The following is a 26,155-nucleotide window of genomic DNA, read 5'->3' on the forward strand; positions in this document are numbered from 1 at the left end:
TCAGAATACACTTAGTAGCCCACGTTACAGCGAGGAGTCGTTAAGGCAAAATGTGCATTGCTGCCACTCCTCCAGTAGATGGGGCGATGAGGTTGGGCTTTTGCCTGAGATGCCTGTCCACAGCTCACCCATCTGCTCTCACGATTCACATAACTGTCAAGGTAAAATAAAAGCTAAAGTAAAACCGGAAAAACAATAAGTTTTGCTTAAAAAAAAAAAGAAAATAAGAATAAATAGTCTCTAACGAGCCTGTTCTCAATTGACTGATTACAAATAAATGAATACCACTCTGCAACCCAGTGAGTTCTTAAATGTGGACATGCCATACCCAAAGGCTGCAAAACAAGGTTGACTTTTACTCCATTTGCATTTATGAATATAATATTTTGCCGAAATTATAAAATCATTGGCCAGAAATTCAACCTTATTTTTCTATCAAAAACACACCAAATCGGTAGAAATCTTATTTGCCCTCCTTTTGACCCCTAAGGTGTACAGGTCCTCCATGGAGGTCAGGCTGGCAAGTATGATCTTTTCTGCAGTCCTGATTGCCCACTGGAGTCTGTTCCTGTCCTGTTTGTTTGTTGATGGATGAGCAGAGAACAGACTCAGTGACTCCTCTGTGGAAATGTATCAGCAGACCCTGGGGCAGGTTGAACTTCCTGAGTTGGCACAGGAAGAAAGGTTTCCATTGATTTTAACATGTTTTTATATAAGCTACACTCACATATGAATATCTGGTCTAATTTGTGAATTATTTTCACTACTCAAACAATACGAGTAGTTGAAACAGAACGAAGATTAGGACATATAAAGAGTTTTTCGCCAAAGTTTACTGCAAGTGAAAAGGCTAGGAGTATCAAATTTGATTGCCAGCAATGCTGTGGACTAGAATTAGACTTTATTTTCATGTCTACAGTAGTTGCTTATTATAACAAATTTTATTTAAAAGCTATGCAAAAAGTCATTTATAAAATTATTAAACACTCTGTATCATACATAGCCTAGCTAATGCGCAAAACGATATAAATTAACAGCTGTTTTATTTTGAAAGTTACCCACAGGAAGTCTTCCTTTATATCATACAGATCTTGACACCGGGCTGTGTTGTCACTGTTGGCGGTCGGTAATACCGGACAAACTGAAGCGCTGGATTCAAGTGTTTAACCTGGTTGTCTGTGGCTCTGAATCACTCAGTTCCTGCAGGTAATACAAATGCAAACTGTTCTCTTTTAAAATGGATCTTAGGTGTTCATCCATTTGCATTTGGTGGTTGTTGGGTCGCCTTTTGTAGCGAGTACGATTGTTGATGTGGCATTTTAATTTCTTGGCTTGCCCCTTTTTGCTCGCACCGTGAATAGCAACACAAAGCTACACATCAACTTGCCCGAGATGTAAGCAACAAGTAGCGATAAAATAAAGTCTGGAGAAGTCTAACGTTACAGTAACAAACGTTACCGACGACAGCTCCGTGGGCAGTGTTCTCCAAAAGCCAGTCAGCGGGATTGTTCAGCCGATGTGGAACATTAACGTTAATGAGTTTAAGTAGCTACGGCTAACCTTTAGCTGACTAGTTAACCAGATAAGCTAACTAGTTAACCAGATATTTTTTCTAGTAACGTTAAACTACGTCCATGCCTCCTCTCGATAAATAGTTAAGTTCTTTGCATTTCAGGTTTTCTGTGCTTGACAAGCGCACGTAGGCCTACCTGTTAATGAGTAACTACAGAGTAGTCAAGGTTCATGGGTTTTATTGTCAGTTCACCATATGTGCAGGACATACAGAAAATCGAAATACCGTTTCTCTCTCACCTAGTATTGGGTGCCATAACGTTTAGGAACTAAAATAGAATAAAGTAGAATAAATAATAGAATAGAATAAAACTGGATTAACCTAATTAGAATAATTCTAAACGGTGCAGCCAATGAACTGTGACTCCAAACCGAGTACAGTCAGTAACAGTAGTGCAAAACAATAATAGGAGATTGTCAGATGGTTCAGCATCACCAGGGCATTGATGATGAGGTGCAAATAGCATATGAGGTATACATGGACAGTATTGCAAATGACTCACAGCAGCAGATATCCCTGCAAAATAAAAAAAAAAAAAACAGTCAGCAGCAGGTTTACATATAATATAACAGAAGGTAAAACAGCAGAAGTAGTTTTATTTTGTTTTGTTTCCACAGCAGTCAGCAGCAGGTTTACCTGTAATATAACAAAAGCGGGAATGTATTGAATTTGTGCAACAGCAGGGGTACTTGTTTTATATCTTTTTATGTTCTGTGGTGGGTTACTGTCCAGAGGCAGAGGGGGGAAGGTAGTGAACAGCGTTCAGCATCCTCACAGCCTGGTGGATGAAGCTGTTTGTAAGTCTGGTGGAGTGGGCCTGGAGACTCCGATACCTTCTCCCTGAAGGCAGGAGTCTGAAGTGGGAGTGTGCAGGGTGGGAGGTGTCATCAGCAATGCTGAAGGCTCTGCGAGTGGGGCAGGTGTTGAAGATGTCCGTAAGGGAAGGCAGAGGGGCACTGATGATTTTGCTGGCTGTTTTCACCATGTGTTGCAGGGTCCTTCTGCAAGAGGCAGTACAGCCTCCATACCACACAGTGATGCAGTCAGTGATGACGCTCTCAATGGAGCCCCGGTAGAAGGAGCACATGATGGGTGGTGGGGCACTGGCTCTCCTCAGTTTGTGGAGGAAGTAGAGGCGTGTTTGAGCTTTCTTGCCCAGTGATGTGGTGTTGATGGTCCAGGAGAGGTCCTCAGAGATGTGCACCCCCAGGAACTTGGTGCTGCTCACTCTCTCCACTACAGCACCGTCGATGGTCAGTGGTGGATGCTTTAGAGGTTTCCTCCTGAAGTCCACAATGATCTCTTTAGTCTTCCCCACAGTGAGGGAGAGGTTGTTGTCCTTACACCACTGGACCAGTTGGCACACCTCACTCCTGTAGTTGGCCTCATCATTGTTGGTAATTAAGCCAACTACAGTCGTGATGACTTGTGTCATCCGCAAACTTGACAATGTGGTTGGTGCTGTAGGTTGGCACACAGTCGTGGGTCAGCAGTGTGAAGAGCAATGGGCCGAGCACACACCCCTGCTGAGCTCCTGTGCTCAGCGTGATGGTCTTGGTGATGTTGCTTCTGACCTGCACGTTTAGTGGCCTTCCTGTTAGAAAGTCCAGCACTCAGTTGCAGAGAGACGTTTTGAGTCCCAGGTGTCCCAAGTTTTTGTGTAAGCTGCTGGGGAATGATTGTGTTCAATGCTGAACTGAAGTCTAGGAACAGCATTCGCACGTAAGAGTTCTTTGAATCTAGGTGGGTGAGAACAGCAGTAATGGCATCCTCTGTGGACCTGTTTGATCTGTATGCAAACTGAAATGGGTCATGAGAGGGAGGAAGGATGGACGTAACGTTCTGCATGACCAGCCGCTCGAAGCACTTCATAATAATTGAAGTCAGTGCTACAGGCCGATAGTCATTGTAAGTGGTTGGGTGGGGCTTCTTTGGAATTGGAATTATTGTGGCGGCCTTGAAACATGTGGGAACAACTGCTTGGCTCAGAGAGATGTTAAAGATGTCTGTGAGGATATGGTTGAGCTCCTTGGTGCAGTCCTTTAATTGCATCTATGTTTCCCCTGCTTGCTTCTTTTCCTTGTCTTGTCCGTGTTAAGATGTGAGGATAATATGTAAGAAGATAATGCTGGAGGCTGCTTCCCAAGTCTCTTATGACTTGGGGGTGACAGTGGTGCGGTGGGTAGAGCAGTCATCTCCCAAATGAAAGGTTGAGGGCTCGAATCTCGGTGTCTGCAGTCCACATGTCAAAGTGTCCTTGGGCAAGACACTGAACCTCCCAAGTTGCCCGTGATGGTGGCGTGTATGCACGCAGTGGCCCAGGGCCCTCAGCTCCAAACATAATTTCATTGTACATGTTACAATGACAATAAAATAAAGCTTCTTCTTATGATCTTTCCTATGTCCTTGGTCATATATCCTCAATCCTTCAAAATGGTGGACTTCCGGGTTGACCAAGGTGCAAGGAACAATCCAAAAAGGAAATTGGGATTTATCCATGGAGAACCTCCTGCCACTTATTCAACATGGGCAGCAAAACTGGCCTACAGTCCTAGTCAGGTCAAGTGATTTGTTCTGTAGAAATGAAAATGGCTACGGAAGAGGAGTGCATCATTTTGCTACTGCTAAATCACTGACAGCAAGGAAAAAAAAAAGAGGGTGATGATGGTACGTCTATCCAAAACCGATCATCACCCTGCCCACCATTTGTGATTTATTCATCACCAAAGATAAATAAAATGATTTTTGCAGTCAAATCAGCATTTTTGCACTGAAACAGAAGTGGAGTACCTTCAGCCACTTTCTGATCTTGGTGCTGCTGTGAGGATTGTCGAATGTCTGTGTGAATGCAGCCTTACTGTATATTGGTATGACTTAGCCTTGAACATTCTGAGTTGGAATTATTTTTAGACCTCCTAATGGTAGGGTTCACTGTGTAGGGCTACATTTACTGCAGTTTTATAGTATTTTTTTCCTCCCTAATGTTTCTGCTGGGTTTCCAATCCTCTGCCCTTGTACATACTGTAACCAGATGTGTTGGACCGCTGGGTACACTGTCACACTGCTGTAGATATGTGTAAAACGTGGTGTACACGAGCCAGGTTTAACACTTGTTGTATATTTTAATTTTAGTTAGAGTTTATATTTAGTGTGTATTTGCTTCTTAACAGTTGCTTGAAATTTATTTTTTGTGAATTCTTTTTATCAGATATTTTATTTACATCCTACTTGTATAAAAGGCCCTGGCTGCATAATATTAAAGAAGAGACATTAGCTGTGAGACTGTCACTCATATTATATTATTGTTGTTGTTCTTGTACACTCACATTTCAGGTAACTCTGCACATGCATGACAGTTTGAGACCTCGGCGGTGTTCACACTAAACATGAACATGAGCCATCCACACAAAAACATCTTATCTGGCAAAAAGAACGGGTTTGAACAATAAGGGCTATAATGTGAACATAGTCTTTGTGTTTCAGTTTGCAGGGATGGACCGTAGTCTGGATGGCTGACAGACAGAGAAGAGTACTGATCACATGACACGATGCTAGCTCATAACCGATTCCTCCTCCTGGTGGTGGTGGGTGGGGCTGCGCTGGCTGTCCTCAGCCTGAGCCTCCAGTTCTGTAAGTGCACTGTTCCTTTTTATGTATTCATTGTCTCCTGAAGCCTTTGCCCAATATTCAGATTTCATGAGAATCATTAGAATAGTTGCTCATTTCTCCTGTTTGCATGCATGTTAGGGCTCATTCAGCATATCCTCCCATTCAAGCAGCCATATTCATACCAAAACAAAGCAGAATCCCCTGTAGAGTTCCTATAAATATCCACAGTCAACAGTGGACCTGTGGCAAACTTCCCTCAGAGATGCTTTCTCAACTTAACATCATGATCTTTTCCATCTTGTCAGAGCTGTTTTAATTCTAACCCAGTTCTTTTGTCTGAAGGCCCCAAGAAGTAACACTCAGGATACAGGAATCAGCTTCAAGTGTATTTATTTTGTTCTGGTTAAATGCAGAGTTGTTACAGCGCTGGGCTCTGAGAGATGACAAGTCTCAAAGAGCACTGATTATCACAAAACGTTTACATTTATCTTCTGGGCTGGGACTGCCCCCGTCAATATTCTTAGAATGTTCATATAGGCAGTATGTATGTGTGTGTGTGTGTGTGTTGTTATTTCCGGCGTTTTCTCAGTACCAAATATCCTGACCTTTGAATGCCCTAAGCTCAGACCTGTATGGATGGTTCTGAATATATGAGCCTATCTTGGCTGCTGACATGTGACAGGCCAGGCTGAAGTCATTTACTTTGACTTTGTATGGCTCCTGTTGATGGTTGACCAACATCACATTTTCCATCTTGAGGTCTGCGTGTATTATTCCAACAGCCTTCAAGTGACTGAGTGCATCTGCTGGACAATGGGTCTGATTTCCTTCAGAAGGAGAGGTCAGAAATATCTTTCCTTCATAAAGTCTTAAAGACTTTTGTCCAGGTGCTCAAACTCCAGACAAATGTGGCCTCAGTCAGGGAAAACTTGGCACCAGCGAACCAAGTTACATTTGTCCAGCGATTTCAATTTCAACAGGATAGCCACTTCTTTTGCATCCTCAGCATAAAAGCCCGGAAGTTTTTTATTTTTATTTTTTATTTTTTTTAAAAATCATTTTGATGACCACTGTCTTCATGCCGCTCATCCTCGTGCACCTGACAACGGTGCCAAAGGTGCCCAGACCTCCAGAGCGCTCTGGAACAGGTTTTCATCAAGGAGGTCTCTGTACGTTGCTGCAGTCATCTTTCCCTCGATCCTGACTAGTCTCCCAGTTCCTGCCGCTGAAAAACATCCCCACAGCATGATGCTGCCACTACCATGCTTCACTGTAGGGATGGTATTGGCCAGGTGGTGAGCAGTGCCTGGTTTCCTGCAGACATGAGTTCAATCTTTTGTTTCATCAGACCTGAGAGTTTTGTTTCTCATGGGCTAAGAGTCCTTCAGGTACCTTTTGGCAAACTCCAGGCAGGCTGACATGTGCCCTTTACTGAGGAGTGGTTTCCATCTGGCCACTCTACCATACTGGCCTGATTGGTGGAGTGCTGCAGAGATGGTTGTTCTTCTGGAAGGTTCTCCTCTCTCCACAGAGTAACGATGGAGCTCTTTCAGAGTGACCATTGGGTTCTTGGTCACCTCCCTGACTAAGGCCCTTCTCTCTCGATCACTCAGTTTGGACGCTCTAGGAAGAGTCCTGGTGGTTCCAAACTTCTTCCATTTACAGATGATGGAGGTCTCTGTGCTCATTGGGACCTTCAGTGCTGCAGAAATTTTTCTGTACCCTTCCCCAGATCTGTGCCTTGATACAATCCTGTCTCAGAGATCTACAGGCAATCCTTGGACTTCATGGCTTGTTTTGTGCTCTGATATGCACTGTTAACTGTGGGACCTTTATATAGACCAATTAACTGAATTTCCCACAGGTGGACTCCAGTCCAGTTGTAGAAACATCTCAAGGATGATGAGTGGCAACAGGATGCAACAGAGCTCAAGTGTCATGGCAAAGACTGTGAATACTTATGTACATGTGATTTTTTTTATTTTTATTAAATTTGCAAAGATTTCAAGCAAACTTTTTTCACTTTGCCATTATGGGGTATTGTTTGTAGAGTGTAGAGGACAATTATGAATTTAATCCATTTTGGAATAAGGCTGTAACATAACAATGTCGAAAAAGGTAAGCGCTGTGAATACTTCCTGGATGCACTGTATTATTGTTTAAAACACCAGTTTAACATGCTCTCTATGTGTGCGAGTATGTTTCACTGTTGCATATATATGAAATAAAATGTACAGTAAATATCAGTTCCACTGCAATGCAAAAATAATCTGATAAGAGTGGGAGAAATAACGTAATGGGGTGGTAAAAAAAGATGCAAATAAAATAATTTTTCACACAGTGCCTTGCGAAAGTATTCGGCCCCCTTGAACTTTGCGACCTTTTGCCACATTTCAGGCTTCAAACATAAAGATATAAAACTGTAATTTTTTGTGAAGAATCAACAACAAGTGGGACACAATCATGAAGTGGAATGAAATTTATTGGATATTTCAAACTTTTTTAACAAATAAAAAACTGAATAATTGGGCGTGCAAAATTATTCAGCCCCTTTACTTTCAGTGCAGCAAACTCTCTCCAGAAGTTCAGTGAGGATCTCTGAATGATCCAATGTTGACCTAAATGACTAATGATGATAAATAGAATCCACCTGTGTGTAATCAAGTCTCCGTATAAATGCACCTGCACTGTGATAGTCTCAGAGGTCTGTTTAAAGCGCAGAGAGCATCATGAAGAACAAGGAACACACCAGGCAGGTCCGAGATACTGTTGTGGAGAAGTTTAAAGCCGGATTTGGATACAAAAAGATTTCCCAAGCTTTAAACATCCCAAGGAGCACTGTGCAAGCGATAATATTGAAATGGAAGGAGTATCAGACCACTGCAAATCTACCAAGACCTGGCCGTCCCTCTAAACTTTCAGCTCATACAAGGAGAAGACTGATCAGAGATGCAGCCAAGAGGCCCATGATCACTCTGGATGAACTGCAGAGATCTACAGCTGAGGTGGGAGACTCTGTCCATAGGACAACAATCAGTCGTATACTGCACAAATCTGGCCTTTATGGAAGAGTGGCAAGAAGAAAGCCATTTCTTAAAGATATCCATAAAAAGTGTCGTTTAAAGTTTGCCACAAGCCACCTGGGAGACACACCAAACATGTGGAAGAAGGTGCTCTGGTCAGATGAAACCAAAATCGAACTTTTTGGCAACAATGCAAAACGTTATGTTTGGCGTAAAAGCAACACAGCTCATCACCCTGAACACACCATCCCCACTGTCAAACATGGTGGTGGCAGCATCATGGTTTGGGCCTGCTTTTCTTTAGCAGGGACAGGGAAGATGGTTAAACTTGATGGGAAGATGGATGGAGCCAAATACAGGACCATTCTGGAAGGAAACCTGATGGAGTCTGCAAAAGACCTGAGACTGGGGCGGAGATTTGTCTTCCAACAAGACACTGATCCAAAACATAAAGCAAAATCTACAATGGAATGGTTCAAAACTAAACATATCCAGGTGTTAGAATGGCCAAGTCAAAGTCCAGACCTGAATCCAATCGAGAATTTGTGGAAAGAACTGAAAACTGCTGTTCACAAATGCTCTCCATCCAACCTCACTGAGCTCGAGCTGTTTTGCAAGGAGGCATGGGCAAAAATTTCAGTCTCTCGATGTGCAAAACTGATAGAGACATACCCCAAGCGACTTACAGCTGTAATCGCAGCAAAAGGTGGCGCTACAAAGTATTAACTTAAGGGGGCTGAATAATTTTGCACGCCCAATTTTTCAGTTTTTTTATTTGTTAAAAAAGTTTGACATATCCAATAAATTTCGTTCCACTTCATGATTGTGTCCCACTTGTTGTTGATTCTTCACAAAAAATTACAGTTTTATATCTTTATGTTTGAAGCCTGAAATGTGGCAAAAGGTCGCAAAGTTCAAGGGGGCCGAATACTTTCGCAAGGCACTGTATATATATATACACACACACACACACACACACACACACACACACACACACACACACACACACACACATTTCTGATTAAACATACAGATTGGTGCAGTTCTTTTCAACAGTCTGTTAGGACAACAAACAAAACAAAAAGAAGACCTGCAGGGCATTTTCTACTGCCATTATCAACTATGCTGCAGTGAAAATGACAAATACTTTTATGTTTATACAGTCACAATATACCCTACATTAAATGATGAATTTGTATTTACAAAGAAGTCTGAAAGGTTTTATAGCTATCACACTGAGATCAAAACAATGTTTATTTAGTAAGTTAACTGCTGCGGTTTAGGGCTTTTAAAATCCCAGTGCCTCCAGCTGTGGTTTGAAAACTTCCTGTGTTCAGTAGCTCACAGGGTTAACAGTGTTAATAGTTTGAGTCACACTAAAGAAGAATACTTTAGTTATTCAGTTTGCTTAGCCATTACCCTTTTATTTATGTTTGATCTTTCTTCTAGCAGGAAAGCTTGATTTTGCTACAGCGATGTTAACATGTACACTGATATTTGGGCATTGATGTGTTTGGTATGGCCATGTTCATGCTGATTAGGCATTGCAGTATGACTTTGGTGCTCATTTTGACCTCATTTTGTGATAATGTAACACCTGCTCAGAACACCTTTTAATTATAATTGAAGGAAAATGACAGATCTAGGCAATATTAACTTTGATATTAATATTAAATTTGATATTTTATCATATGATAAATCCAATAAGAGCTCCAGATTATGTACTATGATAATGAGCTCACTGACCCTGATTCTGTGCATTGGCCAGGTGTTTGTTGTCCTGTGACTGGAAGGTGTTTCCTGGGTCACTTCCTTGTTCTACATATATACAGTATATGGTTGGGTGGTTCCGTTTGATGCATTGTTCCTGATGAAGGTCAGTGAAGCGAGTACAAGCGATGATGCTCGAACACAAACAGCCAGTATCATACACTCTTCTCCCAGTCAAAGTTCTCCCAGTCAAAGACAGGTTTCCACTGTGCTTTTAAAGAGGACAAGAGGAGCTGGTTTGATTAGCCATTACCAAAGCCAGCCCAAACTCCACTTGCTCATGATGCATTCTTCCCACTAATAATGTATTCAGCCTCTCTTCCAAGTTGAGCCCGAATGCACCTGGCTGCGTACAAACCGTGCCAGTGGTCACAACAATTATAAGACACTTTTGTCTTGTAATTGATGATACCTGCCAACAATTGGCAGGTATCCCTGAATCACCACAGAGATTTTTGTGAATTGGCAATAAACAAATTGTATTGAACTGGTCATGCCAGCAAAGCTCAGTTTTTACTTTCTGCATAATTTTGCAATAAAGAGTTGAAAGGGAAAAAAAACATCAGACCCTACTATGTATTAAAAGCCAAAGCACATATGTTTTAAGCAATGATTTAAAAGGTCAGTAGCTTATCTAACATTAAGTCTGACAGTCTGTTTAACACGCTCACATGTGCTGTGAAATGCCTAGGTCTACACAATTGTCCATTTCTCATCGGGTCATTGTTCAGCATCTCCTGTTGATATTGTGTAGACAGTGTATCCCTGCCAGTCACAGTGAATGCAAGGAAACCACAGCTTACTGAAAGGAGACGGTCCCACCAGCACTGGATGTGATCTGCAAGCCTCACGGACATAATTGGGAAAAACACTGGGTGATGAAGCAGGCGGGGCCTGCAGTACAAATGGAAATTTGTGATTTGGTGTGTAAGATTAAGCTATTTTGTGCTGGGTTCTTGGAAAAACCCAATGCAGTGGAAGTGTTTTTGGTGATTGTAAGCTTGTGTCTGGAAAAGCATATAAGATTAGGCTCTCATCATGTTTGCACAGAGGATTACAGTGGAGTTCAGTGCATCAGAGCTGGTATTTTGGACTGCGTTTTTGCCAAAATGCTCTGAGCTGCCATTTGTCAGCTTTTTTTTTAATTTTTTTTTTAATTTTATTTATTATTTTTTAAAAAAAAGACGCTCATAAATTTAGATGTGTGCGCTTGGGATACAGAAAGCTGTTACTACTTTGTTCTCCTTTTCTTTTGCTAATATAAAATGTCATGCAAGATTAGAATTACTTATCCTGTGTTTGCCCTTTGCGACCCCAAGTACACACTCACCTCTCCCTTCCACCCTCTTCCTCATCTGAACAATAATGTGTGCTTGACTGTGTAAGAAGAGGTTGCTCTGTAAGTTATTATTAATGCCTTGCTATCAAACCTACTCTCATCTCCTGCTCTATAATCTCCTCTGTTTTAAAATGCTGAGAGGAAGTGAAAGACGCTATAAGTGAAACTACTTCTCAAAAAAAAGTGTGTAGGTAGTTGCATATGTGCCTGTCTCTCAGACTTGATACTCTCCTGTTGTCTGTATTGGAAACCTATTTAATTAAGTGGCTTCTAAATTAAACTACCTTCTCTCTCTATATTTTCTTATCAGTTGTAATGTTGAAGATAAGCTGCCGTCATCATTTATTCATCACAGAGGGAGAAGGATTTGAGCCAGAGAAGCATGGGATGAAAGCATATGGGATTTGTCTTCATGTTTAATAGATGGTCAACTTCTGTTTTATTTTTTTTTCTGCTGTTCTCAAATCGTTTACTTGGTTGTCTGCACTCTATTTTGGTCTGCTTTGAAAGGTGTGATCAGTGATGATGATTGACATACAGGGGACTCCCCGAGAAGAGCACCTACAAAGCACATCTGCAGTAGTGGGAACTGAAGTGACTGAAACATTAAAAGGGAGCTATTCTGAGACATTAGCAGTAGTGAAGGGAAAGTAGTGAAGCAGAGCTTGATGGGAGTTAAGTGCTGTAGGAGAGTCAGAAGATTCACAGTGAGAGGTGATGTCATTCAAGGGCATGAAAGGTGAAATAGGTGCGTAGGTTGCAGGGATGTTGTGGATGAACGGTTTATAGCCTAGTTGCTGTTAATAATTTGTTAAATGCACTTTGCTGTGAGACGTAAATACTCCACTAGGTGGTAGGACTGCACGATTCTGGTTAAAATATGAATCAAATTTTTTTTTTTCCCCTTCAAAATGGACATCACAAATTTCTTCTTTTTGTTTCACGGTTCCTAAGCAGTGTATCAGTGTATTTCTCATTAATTTTTGCTTTAGTTATACCTTCAAACAAATCTTTTTCTGTATGTGTGTTAAAGCATTGTGAAGGAACAGAGAAAGGTAATTTTCTCTCATCATACATTCTAAATGTCAAAACAGCCAATCTCACAGTGCAGCTGTTGTCATCGGCCTGTATTTTGGTTTTATCAGGCAGTGGACTGATTGTGAAAATGAAAAGTTTGTCCACAACTACAGCTTGGTGCTCCTGAACGAAGATTTTTCATCTCCTTTGTTATGCGTGTGGCTTTCTCACACACTCACTATAATATAAAAGTAACAAAAGAAGGTCTGATATGGACATCTACATGCAGCCATGTTCATCAGCACATAGTAATTAGTCTGTCTCAGCATTTCTTACATGTTTTCCGCTGGTCTTTGGTTACCACAATGGTACCAGTGCAGAACACTTTGGAGTCAAGTACTCTAAGGGGGGGCACCTTCATAGCTAAAGACCAAATCACATTCTGTGATTGCCTGTTCACCCTCTAATCACTGTGGCACAGATTTGTTGGTGTGCATTTTTGAGGAAGAGAATGTCCTCACTGCCTTCAGCTAGAAGTTAGATTAGATTAGATTCAACTTTATTGTCATTACACATGTACAAGTACAAGGCAACGAAATACAGTTTAGCATCTAACCAGAGTGAAGCTGCATCTGTGTGTGCATAATGATTCACACATTTACACCAACATGTAGGTAGAGGATTTATCAGGATGTTCTATGTTTTGGATGTAAGGATGCATGCATGTTAATTTGTATGTGGAGTCTGTAAGCACTGAAATGTAAGAGATTTGTCGAATTGAGCTGGCATGTCTATTGAAAACCCTCCCAGACAGCTTCCTGCTGCATCTGCAAGCTCTATTGTAGGTGGACGGAAAGTTAGAAACACAGTTTAAGTCCTAAATGCTTATTACTCCAACCACATTTAGTGTGGGTGCATGAATTTGCGACGTGCTGTAAGTGTATGTGTGCTGAAGTATGCACTGTGTGCCATTGCTGTGTATGCACTTCGAAGTGTTGGGCAGCCAGTTACAAAAGCTCTATTGTGTTAGGCGACTGTGACTGAGCTGGCCTCCAAAAGGGTTGGTTAGTTCAGGCAGGCGTGTGTTGATGTGGAAGTGGGGGGGTGGCAGTGTATGGGGCACAGAGCATAGAGAGGGACAGGTTGTGGTAATGAATGAGCTCTAGTGTGTGGCTGGACCTGAAGCTATCAAGCAGTCGTCAAAATGGTCTCCGCTGTCGCTGCACATCTTTTATTCTTCCTTGTCAGTGGTGAGTTTAGACCTTACTACATCTAGAAAGAGGAAGGATGTTCCTATTGTTTTAAGATATCTTGCTATGCTATGCTGTAGTTCCCAGAGCCAAAAAATAATTAAACCTCAAGAGAATTTGGCTGGAAATGATCTTAATAGAACTTTTGTTTTTATAGCTTGAGTCTGAGCTTTTGTGCTCAGTTTAGTTTTCTCTGTTTAATTATGAAGTTTCCTCTCCTCAGTCACTTTAACTGTCCTGAGATGTTTTATGACTAGTCCTGATTGGGATGCAGCACTTACTGTAGGAATCAGTTCAGGTTTCCATCCAATTTTAGCACAAATTTTAACCAAATAGTCCAAAAACTTGCAAAAGAAGAATGCAAATGTATTCCAGTTACATCCCATACAGTTGTGCAGACATTAGGAGCTGGGCTCCTTGAGCTACACAGTCGGTGAGGTCAGTTCTCCATGGTTCCACACAGATGTGATATTTTCACCTGCTGCACTATTTTGTCTCTCCATTGTAGTTGACGCCTCAGTTGATATTTAAGTTTTATGTACTTCATGATTTATTCAGTAAGTCTGTTTCCATTCCACTTTATTGCATTTTGTTTGTATCGTTACACAATGATATCGAGTTCTTAATGGATCAATAAATGGCTGAGACTGTAAAAAGTGATGGTTATTCTTAGCCTTTGGAGCTCTTTTTGTTTTTGGAAAAAAAAAAATCCCCTCACATTTGTTACTGTGTGTGGTAGTCTAAACACAGCTGTTCAGATCCTCTCCATAAATAGTATTTTAATGTCTATTTTGATGTACTTGTGGAAAAACTGGGGTTTCCCGGAGCAGAACAGGACACCCTCTGTCAAAAGATGGCAGAGGAGATCATCATCATGCAGAAAAAAGCTGGTAATAAGGACATGCTCTATCAGAGAGAGCTGGGGGAGATGAGAAATCAGTGCAAGATTCAAACCTCACTCAACCTCCAGCTCTCCACTGAGCTCAATGCTGAGAAAATCACAAGAAGTGAAAAGCCTGACAATAAGCCTGAGAAACAGCATGAGGATGAAGCATGCAAGCACCAGGGGCCCCTCCCTAATGCCCTCCATGATCAAGAACCCACAGAGAATGCTGGGGATGAAAGGATCATCCCAAAGACAGGCAATGAGAAATCGGCCTGGAAAAGAATCTGCCACTTTCTTGGGAGGTGGAAGAACATCATGCAGTTTAGTAATTAACAAATTAGTCTGGAGAGACTTGAAAATGGCCGTGCATCAGCGCACCCCATCCAACCTGGCCGACCTGGAACGATTCTGCCGAGAAGAATCGAGCCAAACTTGATGCTTCATTTTCAAGAAGACTTGAGGCTGTCATTGCTGCCAAAGGTACTTTAACCAAGTACTAGGTGAAGGGTCTGAATACTTATGTAAATGGGATACTTCAGTCTTTTATTTTTAATACATTTTCAAAACACTTGAAAAACCTATTTTCTCTCTATGATTGTGGAACATTGTCTGTAGGTTGAGGGAAAAAATGAATGAATTGAACCCATTTTAAGAGAAGTCTGAAACAAAATGTGGAAAACCTTCTGTACCGACTGAATCTCATGAATGTGAGAGTGAAGAAAAAAATAGTAGATGAAATCTGCAACTCTGTCATTTTTATGAGCCTAACTGGGATGAAGAATGCGTTGAAAACTGTGCGTGTGTGTGTGAGAATGCTCGAGAAAGACTGTGTGAACGTACAATACTTGTAGATGATACAAGTCTGAGGGTTGTTACAGAAATGTGAAACCATTAGCTCTGTTATATGATCAGACAGCCAGGGGCCTCCCTTTCTCTCTCTTCAGCAGGTGTGGCATAGGCAGGATTTGGATATCCGTCTCGCACAAGGAGCATATGGGTTCAACTTCTTTCACTTCAGAGTTGGATCTTTGTGAATGGGTCTGCCAGTTCCCACAGCACCTCTACTCTTATTAGACCATTTCTCCCAGAGGTCGCAGGTCACTGGTGTCCAGGCAACACACTGGTGGCAGTGAGGATTTTTGGGGTATAGAGCTGTTGATATGGAGATGAAGTATGGCTAAATGTTGTTTTTTTTTTCCCCACTACCTTGTCTTTTGACTTTTTCACTTTTCATACTGCCTGCAAATCCTTCTTACATCTGTACATTTAGCAGGTTTTGGAGTATTTACATGATTAACTGTCATTGCTCTCTTAAATCATCATTGGCACTGTGGACAAATCTATAGCAAGCACATGAGAAGGCCCTTGCTGTATGTTGTTGTGAAACACAGGTTTCCTTCTTGCCTCCACGTTCCTTCTCATTTTTATAATACTTGTTTGTTGCATTTATTATCTCTTTCTGCAGTGAACCTGATCCCCACCACACCCATATTGGAGGAGCGACCCTTCCAGGCGGCAGGTGGAGGCATTGGTGTTGCTCTGGTGAAGAGCAGAAAGAGGGTGTTCCCAGTGCCTCACACCGAGGAACCCAGCCTCATATCTGAGGCCTACGGCTACTGCAATACTCCCAACCGCACCGAACAAGCCTGGGAGGGTGAGACCTGTAAAATGACACACAGAATTTATGTACTCTAAATAAAGAGTGCAAGGCTTTAGTTAATGCTTTGGTTAGATCTATGACTTCTGTTTCTCAAAGACTTAAATCTAAACTGATCTGAAACCAGCAACAGCAATGCAGCTACAAGTATCGCAGCATCGCTATTTCAAAATGTTAAAAACAACTTTAGAGCAGTTTTACTGTTGGAACCAGCTGATTTGATGGACAGCATATACACTATATGCTTAATACAGTAATAATGTCAGATTTCACTAAACTGCATCACCCTTAATGCTGGAACATGCATGGAGCGTTGTCTTTTTTTCTTTTTTTTCCCCTTTTCCAAAAAGTTAGTATGGCTGGAGGCGACCATAGAAATATCTGTCACCACCTGAGATAAGTTGTACAACCCACTGGTGGTTGAACTTCACTCTGTTTATCTCTGGTTGGCAGTTTGTATCCAGAGAAGAAAAACCCATGATGTCCTTTAAGTTACGGTTAGATGTTATTGAATATCTGTCAGAAACTAGTGTTTTTTTTTCTTTTCATTTCATAAAGGTGGTTATTATTTCCCTGTGACATGCTCACTTTCAAAGTGCCCTGGTTTCTCTTCCTAATTCACTGTTAGGTACATACTCACAGCCTGTAGTCACTTCTTCACACTCGCAGGCAATGAAAAAAACTTGTTGGCATTTTCTCAAGCAAAGAAAGAATGAAATAGTGGTTTTTGAAAGGATCTCACCTTTTGTGATGCATGTAAAATATGTGGGATCAACCAGTGTCTGCCCTGAGTGTAGTGTTATCTAGTTTTATCACACAGCTTTATTACAGTACTCAAGTACTGACTCCCCAATAAAGACAGGACAGATTTTTATTGCAACCTTTTCTGGACACACAGCTCGGTCGGTTTTCTTTTGGACAACTCTAATGTGTTGATTTTACTTAACTGCATTAAACAAAGTTAATAATTGTAATATGGACTTTTCTGTTGATGCTGATGTGAGTCTCCTGTGACAGGTCACAGCCCTGCTGACTACAAGCTGCTGTCGGTCCAGGTGATGATTCGTCATGGAGACCGCTATCCACTGTACTCCATCCCCAAGACCAGACGACCTGCCATCGACTGCACCCTGTCTATCAGCAAGTACGCACACATTTCTCACTAAAACATTATTAAATTGAATTTTTTGGGGTATTGGATTGTTAGTTGGACAAAACAAGACATTTGACAATGTTCCTTAAGAAAAAGCCTTAAGAGAAAACAGTATAGCATCAAGCAATGTTTGCTGGATGGATATAGAAGACAAGAGTAGGAAGGGGACTTTTATTAAGTAATATTATGAAGACAACAATCAAAGAACATTAATAACTTAACAAAAAAACATCTTTTCACACTTGATTGCTTTTTACAAGAAACAGTAAAGAATCTGTATTACATTTGATATTTAGGATATGTATATCTGATTCATTCAATACCATAGCAGATGTACTTTCACAGCCTGTTGGTTTTCATGGATTATTGCATGTATCAGCGATTGTCAGTGTGTTTGTTTTGCTACATCTGCTTTTTTTTTAAATGCATGGTGCCGATGGATATGCATGCGTTCTGAGACAGAACTGTTGTCAGTCTTATCTCACTTGATTTGAGCAACCTCTACAGTGAGCGGCTGTTAGCACTGCAGAAACGTGGGTGGAAAACACACAGACACCCAGATTAATTATACATTTTTTTAAACAAATTTTCCTCCATTCTCTCTCCCTTTGCTGTCGGCACTTTGTCTCAGCTCGCATTAACTCTACTGTTCTTGTAAGAGAGTTGCATAGATGAGAGTTCCTGATAGGTTGATATTAAAAGCCAGCATCTGGATACATAGACATGCACCTGCTATGATAACAAACAGTTATTTATTAATTCAGCGAATGTAGTTTGGCCTGATGGTTTTGATGTGTGCACCCACATCCCTTTGGATGATTTTATTGAGATCATATGGTGAATAAATTCCCTGCGACCAATCCCCTTCTCTGAGCTGTATTCCTGTCTTTAGGCAATGACTTATTTTTGCACAAGGCTTTTACTGCAGCCACATCAGCTGTGCACATCTGGACAGAGCAGGCACATTGTAATCTTTAGAGCTGGAACAGTTTCCACACAGCTGCATTTTAGATTGGTATGATGCAGTTTATCTGCCATGTACATTTGATTATTACATTCACTTTGGATACCCTTGATCCTTGAACTCGAGCTACAAGTAGGCCACCCTGACAGAAGCCTCTTATGATGGAGGATGCTTTCGTAATCCATTGTTTAAAAATCCTTTTTTCCCCCTTCATTTTGTATGTGTGAGAAACTGAAACTAAAATGAGCACAAATGTGTCACTGCATAAGCATTACTTTCTGTGGCCATCAGTTGTAGTTTACAGCTGCATTATTTGGCTCCAGTGTTGTAGTCGAGTCACTGAACCTCGGGCCTGAGTCGATTCTTGAGTCCCTAATATTCGAGTCCGAGTCACCAGAGAGAATAATCTGAGTCAAGTCCTCGTTAACCCAAGTCAGAGTCATCAAGGTCTAGATTAAACACAACTGACACAGGTCTCCATTTTGTATTTCAAGCTTTCTAACACTGTATTGCATCACTGTATGGCTCAGCAGTGTGATACATAAAAATCGTTTATAAAAAGGCAGAGTGTACGTCTCATGTGTGCTGGATACAGCATGGTGAATAGGGTTTAATATCAGTATCTTATGCTGAGTTATTATTAACCATGTGTTGCACGCTGTCAAAGAAACACCATGGTAAGTCCGAGCTCAGCTTCTGCCGTACAACTCCTGATGAGCTGCTGCTAAACAGGTTTTCTCCATGTGCCGAATTAGCTGATGACGACCCATTCAGCTGGAAAAGAGGATCAGAGCAGCGATATTTGGTGGAACTCGGGGTCCTCTGAGGCAGAAATGAAAACAGGACTACTTGGCTGCCTATTCTTGTTTTATAGGAAAAAGAATTCCATGAATTATACAACAGGAATGACCATAAGGAAGAAATAAGAAGAAATAAACTATTCATGTTTGCATATGTTTAAACAGTTATTTAGTCCAATGCCCTTTAGCTCTAGACATTTCACATCACATCAGGTAACGGTTAATGTTTCAGAACAAATCACTCATCCTTTGTCTTGGCTGCTGATCTTTTGTGCCAACTTTTACCTAATTAATTCTCATGTTTGTGACGTCACATCCACCATCTAACCTCCTCTCTGCATTTCTTTGTGTACGGAGTGCTCTTATGGTTTAATTTAATCAGCCCCATTTAATCACTTAAAAGCAGAGTTTCAAGCAAGTCAAACAGAAGAAAGCAAATAAACACTATTTTGGCAGACTGCATGAAAGCTTTGGATAGTTAATGTTGCTGAGGTACCATGATGAGGCTGCATGGGCTCAGCTGCAAAGTGTTCTTGGATTATTTGTGGTTTGAATCTGTTTGTTTTGCAGGCAGATTTAAAAGCCAGTTTCACATTTGTGTGTCCTGGTAGTAATGTTAGGTAGCTCTGTTTTTATTTAGACCAGAGTGTAATTACAGGGATCTCGACTAGCATATGCCCTGGGCTGGATCGTTACAGAGAGCTTAGTCGTCTGTGTGTGTGTGTGTGTGTGCGCGCGTGTGTTTGTGCATGTGTGAGCGCTGGCACCAGCTTGCCGACCCACTGTCTCCGTCTGTGGTTAACTGAGCTCTCTTTAGCAGAGAACATCTCCTCTCTCTTTTCTCTTCTTCCATCAATAGAGTCTTTGTCAGTGTTTTTCTTCATCATTTATCCCATTTACTTCCTAATTTAGACCACACCATCTATTTGCTTTTATGTTTACCCCCCCCCATATCTATCCTTTTTCCTCATCTCTCCATCCTATCCTCCCTCCTCACTAGTCTCTGTCTCTGTCCTATCCTGTGGTAATAATCCCGCTTAATGTAATTGGGCTGTATAATCTTTGATTAGCTACAATCGGCCTAGACAGCCTGGCTGGCTCGTTGTCCACGCTAGTGTTCCAATCTGCTGACATCCAGACTCCCAGCATAGCCAATTAAATCTAGATTGTTTTAAAAACTCCCTTCAGTAAACAGATCTGCTGATGACAGTGCAGAATGTGGGCGTTGTTGGGCACAGTATCTCACTCATTTCACCAATTGAATATTTTTTTTTTTGGTCTTGTAGTACATATTTTATATAAGCGAATATTAAACTGTGATAATACAGAGAGAGTGGAAAGATCGTGACAGCAGCTGTTGACGCATGACAACAAAATGAAATAATGCCATTAAAACAGAAAATCTAGGATAGTATTTTCAAAAGAGATCTGAATTTAGAGTAGTGCTCAGCTTTTATTTGGGGGGGTAAACAAAAAACTGATTGTCCTTCATAATGTAGCTGGGTGGCTATTGTTGTTTCCTGTGTTCAGCCAGTTACAACTATCATGAGAATAATTTAAGGGTAGTGACAGATGGTCATTTTTTTATGGAATACTCCTGAATCAGTTCATCATCACTATGGAAACTGTGTCTGTGCTCCTTTAATCTGACTGAGCTGAGCTGTAGCTCCCACAGATTTGTTATATTAAACTAATCTTCAATCATCCCTAATCTATTGGATCCCCAGCTGCTCCTCTTGCTGCCCTCATCCTTTTGTGTCTTTGCTTGTGTGTGCGTTCGCATATGTGTGCATATATGCCTGTGTGTGTGTCCCAAGGCAACAAATTCTTTTTTCTTTTTTTTTTATATCTCCATCTCCCATATTCCCACCCACACATATTGAACAGGCACTGCAGCCTGTGAATGTTGTGTTAGAGAGACACCTGCTGGTAGATGTAGGGAGTGCACTTCACATGTTACATACTGAACATGGAAACCCTACCAATTAATGGACACCTCGTTCAACTCAAGTTTTAATACAAGAGTGGTTTTGTGAAAGATAAGTGAACATTCACAGCTAAATTGTGCAAACTTTTGAAATTTGCTACTAACACTAGCTGATTAGGCAGTGCAGTTGTCTGAAACACGGTAACCTTCTTTGATTGTTTACCGCCCTTAGGAAGCCTTCCCACCCACTGATGAAGTCCTTCATCAGTCACATGGACCAGGGTGGACGTGGCCACTGGGAGTCACCACTGGGCTCTGTTCCCCGTCTGCCCAACCACGGTGTCTGTGAGATGGGAGAGCTCACACAGACAGGTGGGCAAGGAAACAAATGTTTTCTTTTTTTTTTTGATCTCATCAACCAGAACATGTTCATTTATGTACAGCCTACTTCAAATTGCTTTACAGCCCTTTTGTAAATATCTTTGCAGGTAGTATAGTATCAATTCTACAAATGATTCTTTATACATCACACATATTTACAAGTTACTGTCTTATTTCATGCAGTGGAACCGTCCATCTTTGACACTTTTTGTTAGTAAATATCAAGCAAATCTTCATCTAGTCTTCATCATTTTCCAGGTGTGGTGCAGCACCTACAAAGTGGGCAGCTCCTCCACCAAGCCTACAAGCGTCATAATCTTCTGTCCTTTGATTGGCTGCCACGCCAGGTTTGGGTGGAGACCACAGGTAAGAGCCGGACTCTTCAGAGTGGACTCGCCTTCCTTTACGGCTTCCTCCCAGACTTTGACTGGACGAAGGTGACTGTGCGTCACCAGTGGAGCACATTATTTTGTGGCTCAGCCTGTGACTGCCCTGCCAGGAGCAGGTACCTGGAGGAGGAGCAGAGGAGGCAGTACCGGCTCCGAGTGGCTGATACTGAGCTGGAGAAGGCATACACTGACATGGCACGCACTTTGGGTCTGGCCACCCGCCAGCTCAGAGCTGCAAACCCTATAGACTCCCTGCTGTGCCACCTGTGTCATGGCCTTTCTTTCCCATGTGTTCCCACAGAAGATAGTGGCACCGGTGGATGTCTGACTATGGCACAGTTTGCCGTGATTCGTCGTCAGCAGCTAGATGATGAGGTGGATCGGAGAAGAGTAGGGTTATATCATAAATATGCCGTCTTGGCTATGTACCCCTACCTCAACCGAACTGCCACTAAGATGGAGCGTGTCGCTAAAGGCAGTGAGGCAGGCAGGCAGCCTCGAGCGGGGGGCGAGGAGGTCTTCACTCTCTCCTCAGCCCACGATGTTACAATGGCTCCCCTACTCAGCGCCTTGGGACTGGAGCAAGCCAGGTTCCCACGTTTTGCAGCAAGAGTAGTCTTTGAACTTTGGAAGGGTCCCTCAATGACGCCAGGGCAACCAAAGAAGAGAGTTGGCAAAGGTGATAAGTCAAAAGCAAAAGATGGAGAATTGTTTATCAGGGTGCTGTACAACGGTGAAGATTTGACATTTTACACCACCTTCTGTCGCTCCCATGACCGCCACGCCAGCCAGCCCCTCTGCCCTCTGAAGAACTTCCTGTCTTTTGTCAGGAGAGATATGTTCAGCATTTTCAATACTACTTCCTACCAGGAGGCCTGCTACAGACGCCCTGATTGACAGGTGGAGAGAAGGGGTCAATGAGGAAGCACGCACAGTTAGCAGATGGGTGTATTTTCCACCTTTCTACTTTAGAAAATGATGCACTTTTGTGCTGTTTATAGCATCTTAAATTTTCTCATATTTTAACTGTAGTACAAACTGACCGGCAAACACAAATATTGTAATCAAATCTTGATCAGAGGGCTTTCTTCAAACATGTTCAAGTTTCTTTTTTCAAAGTTGTATATTTTCTCAAGCATATCTGTAAGAGATAAGTAATTTCAAAGGAAGTAGTACGGCACTCGGCCACTTTATTTCTACATTTCATAAAACCATGGAATTGTAAAATTCCACTATTCCCAAAGGTCTGTGAGGGGGGGAAAAAGGGATTATCAGGATTAGCGATGCTGTACTGGGTTTATCGTTCTCTGGAAAATATTTTGTCTACAATAATCTTGTTTTACAATAATGGTTATTTCTTCTTTGACACCTCCATGTGGATCTTTTTTAACTTTTCTGTATTAAACTTGACTGGAGTATGTTGTCAAGTGAGGCGTTTTTTTTTTTCTTCTTTTAATTGTTTCACGACAGTGCATCTGTATTTATCAAATGGATCTAAAATCAAACTGATCACATTCCACTTTTTGCTTGAAGGATACTGAATCTAGTAAAGGTTCATTCTGAACAGACAGACACACACTAAAGCACATATGGAGTAAAATAAATACTCATATTTTCATTGCATATGGATTGCTCATGTTTATGTGTTTGCTTATGTGACCTGAAGAATCCCACCATACTTGAGCTAATTTGAACTATTTTGCATAAACAATTTCTTTTATAAGTTGATGGATGTAAATGCTGTTACATTGGTCTAGTATAGATGTCCAATTAAGTCACATTTACCTCAAACCTGCCTTGTTCCTAAGAGTTGGTGAAGGAAACTACTAGTTAATTGTCAGAGAAGAGCTGTTCTCCTCACAGTACCACTAGATGGCATAATAGCACCACCAGTCACACTAATCCATTCTGGCCCATCTGCTTCTATCAGTTATCCACTTTGTCAACAGTGCTGCAGTGGCAGAGCACAATGTCAATGCATCTATATAAATGTAAAAACCCTGAGTGCCTATTTCCCCCACCACTGGGCAAGTCATGTGTCATTATCATTAGGAACATAATACAACGCTGACAAGATATCAATTGTACAGCTCATTTTCAAAAGTGCTTCAGTGCACTATAACTGTTTTTTTTTTTTTCCTCTCAGAATGCTCAGGATCAGGAGAGTATTGACTCGAAAAATGCCGTAACAAGAGTGAGTTGGATCAATTACATTTGCAGTATATGGACGTTATATTTGTCCTGGCAGTGAAGGGGCAGGAGTTTTCATCTTGTTACTCTGTGAAAGCAGGCATGCCAGATTCATGTAGGATTTGTGAATTGTATGAGTCTAATATAATGAAAACCCGGATTACCAGAAGTCTGATGTTCATATTTGTGGAGTCACTGAATTTTATTAAGTGCCATTAAACTGGTGTCACATGCATAAAAATATCTGAACTCCAATACCAGTGGGTTAAAGATCACGTTTCTATCAATTGCTTTGTCTCACCTTAGATTCAGTTCATATCTCAATCCCAAAGTGGAAGGAAAGCACTTATATTCATGTAAATTTATTCCCAAACTTTCCCCAGTCTGTTCCAGACCTTCTCCTGGGCCATTTCTCATGTTATGCCATGACGTCAGGGTTGTTAATGATAGAAGCTATCCTTACCCAGCCGGCCTGATTCCTCTTCGTCTTGTCCTGTCCTCTCCCACCAACGCCTTTCCCCCCAGGCCCTGAAACCTCTCTGCCACCCATGCCTCTGATGTCATCTCGCCAGACCCAGGTTGAGCAGCAATTTCCTCCCACCACAACTCTGTCAGTGTTTGATGTTGTTACACTGCCTTCAGCTTTGGTTTAAGCACTGGTGTTTCTGTGTGTGTGTGTGTGTGTCTGGTTTAAGCACTGGTGTTTCTCTCTCTGTGTGTGTGTGTGTGTGTGAGGAGAAGGTTAAAGACAGATCAAGGTGAATGTATTGGGTATGTGTGCTTTCAGTGGGTTTCTGGCCCCAGAATAATGTCCATTTGACCCAGACTGGCTACTAAATCCCATGTATAGATTTCCTGACACATCCGAGCTGTCCAACATCCATAGCAACAGTGGCTGCAGAGAACTCTGTATGTATGTGTGTGTATTAGTTTCGTTGGTTGAAGAGATGATGGGAAGACAAATGACCAACAGCTCAGACAGTAGGGGAGAGTAGCGTTGTGGTCCACACCAAGAAAAAACAAAGATGGCAGAGAGGGAGAGGCTGCGGTTATGGTTCAACATTAACCTTGTGGAAACGGCCCTGAGCTCCCTGGGCTCTCCTCTCTCCAAACCCACAGTTAAAGCCACAGGTCAGAGGAATTAAAGATATAGATTAGATTTCATGTTATGAAGAGGTTTCAGTGGAGGAACAGCAACCAGACTCAGGGTGCAAAGAGACAAAGTGCTGACCAGAGGGAGCAGCTCGGGTTCAGGCTAATGCCACCACTAAAATGACTCCAGCTTCCCATGGTGGGCTCTCCTAGCTCCATAATTCATAATAAATGAACCAAATTGAGTGTGTGTGAGAGTGATATATTATAGGCCTCACTCTCAAGGCTATCTTCCCATGCACAGTGCAATTGAACACAAATCTAGCATTGCCAACAGTGGGGTTCCTCGCATAAAACATATGAGACTCTGTGTGAATAGCTTATCTTAGCATAAAATGTTACAACAGCTGGCTCTGTCCAGAGGTGACAAAATCCACCTAACAGCCGCTGTACTGTAAACTCGCCTATTAACATGTACGTTTTTCATTGCAAATTACTGCTCTTAATAAACCGTAGTAAAACTACAGTTGTGCTCCTTACTCTTCTCCTGTTGTACAAATAAAACTAATGGAATATAAGGTGTAAAATTGATGGTGCTCATAACATTAGTTAACTATGAACACAAATAGCCTGGCCGCTTCCCTATGGTCTTTATGAAAGCTAATAAGCCACTCGCTGTAGCTTCATAATAAACAAGGAGAAAGAGTATTAAGTTGGTATTTTCTTAGGACATTTTACTACAGAAAACAAAATTATATAGCATTGTTTAAAGCTATATATTAGTCCAACACTAAAAACCTGCCAACATTCTTAGCACATAAGGATGACCCCCCATAAAACACAACCTTGACACTGTTGCACTTTGGTTTTTGTACAGATTAAACACATAAAACATGGCATTTAATTCGTGAACTTTAGAGGAGCTGATAGGTGGATTTTGCTAGTTTTGGACAGACCCATGCTAACTTTTCCTGTTTTTGCGCGAAGCTATCCAGCTGCTGACTTTAGTTTACTGCACATATGTAAACTAAAAGAAAGCTACAGTATTTTACCAAGTTTGAAAGCTATCCAAACACCCAAAACCTGCTGAAGTGATATTCCTAGCACATAAGGAGCCTTTTTGGGAAGTGAGGAG

At 41.5% G+C, this 26,155-nt stretch overlaps 1 protein-coding gene across 3 annotated transcripts in view; it reads left to right on the plus strand.

The window, feature by feature from the left end:
• Positions 1-1,069: 1,069 nt before the first annotated feature.
• Positions 1,070-26,155, plus strand: part of pxylp1 (2-phosphoxylose phosphatase 1) — a 26,624-nt gene continuing 1,538 nt past the window's right edge. The window contains exons 1-7 of one of the 3 annotated variants that reach the window (XR_002273710.1): positions 1,070-1,206; positions 5,057-5,203; positions 15,933-16,121; positions 17,142-17,268; positions 21,201-21,340; positions 21,608-23,932; positions 24,312-24,506. Coding sequence is in view for 1 of the 3 variants with exons in the window: in XM_020587024.1 (XP_020442680.1) it covers positions 5,122-5,203; positions 15,933-16,121; positions 17,142-17,268; positions 21,201-21,340; positions 21,608-22,635 (1,566 nt within the window). In the remaining 2 variants the exon portion in view is untranslated. Of the gene's footprint in view, positions 1,207-5,056; positions 5,204-13,462; positions 13,582-15,932; positions 16,122-17,141; positions 17,269-21,200; positions 21,341-21,607; positions 24,172-24,311; positions 24,507-26,155 lie in introns of those variants that run through there. The other 2 variants (XM_020587024.1, XR_002273711.1) reach the window with 2 other exon arrangements.

The sequence above is a fragment of the Monopterus albus genome, unplaced genomic scaffold (genome assembly GCF_001952655.1).
Source record: "Monopterus albus unplaced genomic scaffold, M_albus_1.0 scaffold8.1, whole genome shotgun sequence".
Lineage (NCBI taxonomy): Eukaryota > Metazoa > Chordata > Actinopteri > Synbranchiformes > Synbranchidae > Monopterus > Monopterus albus.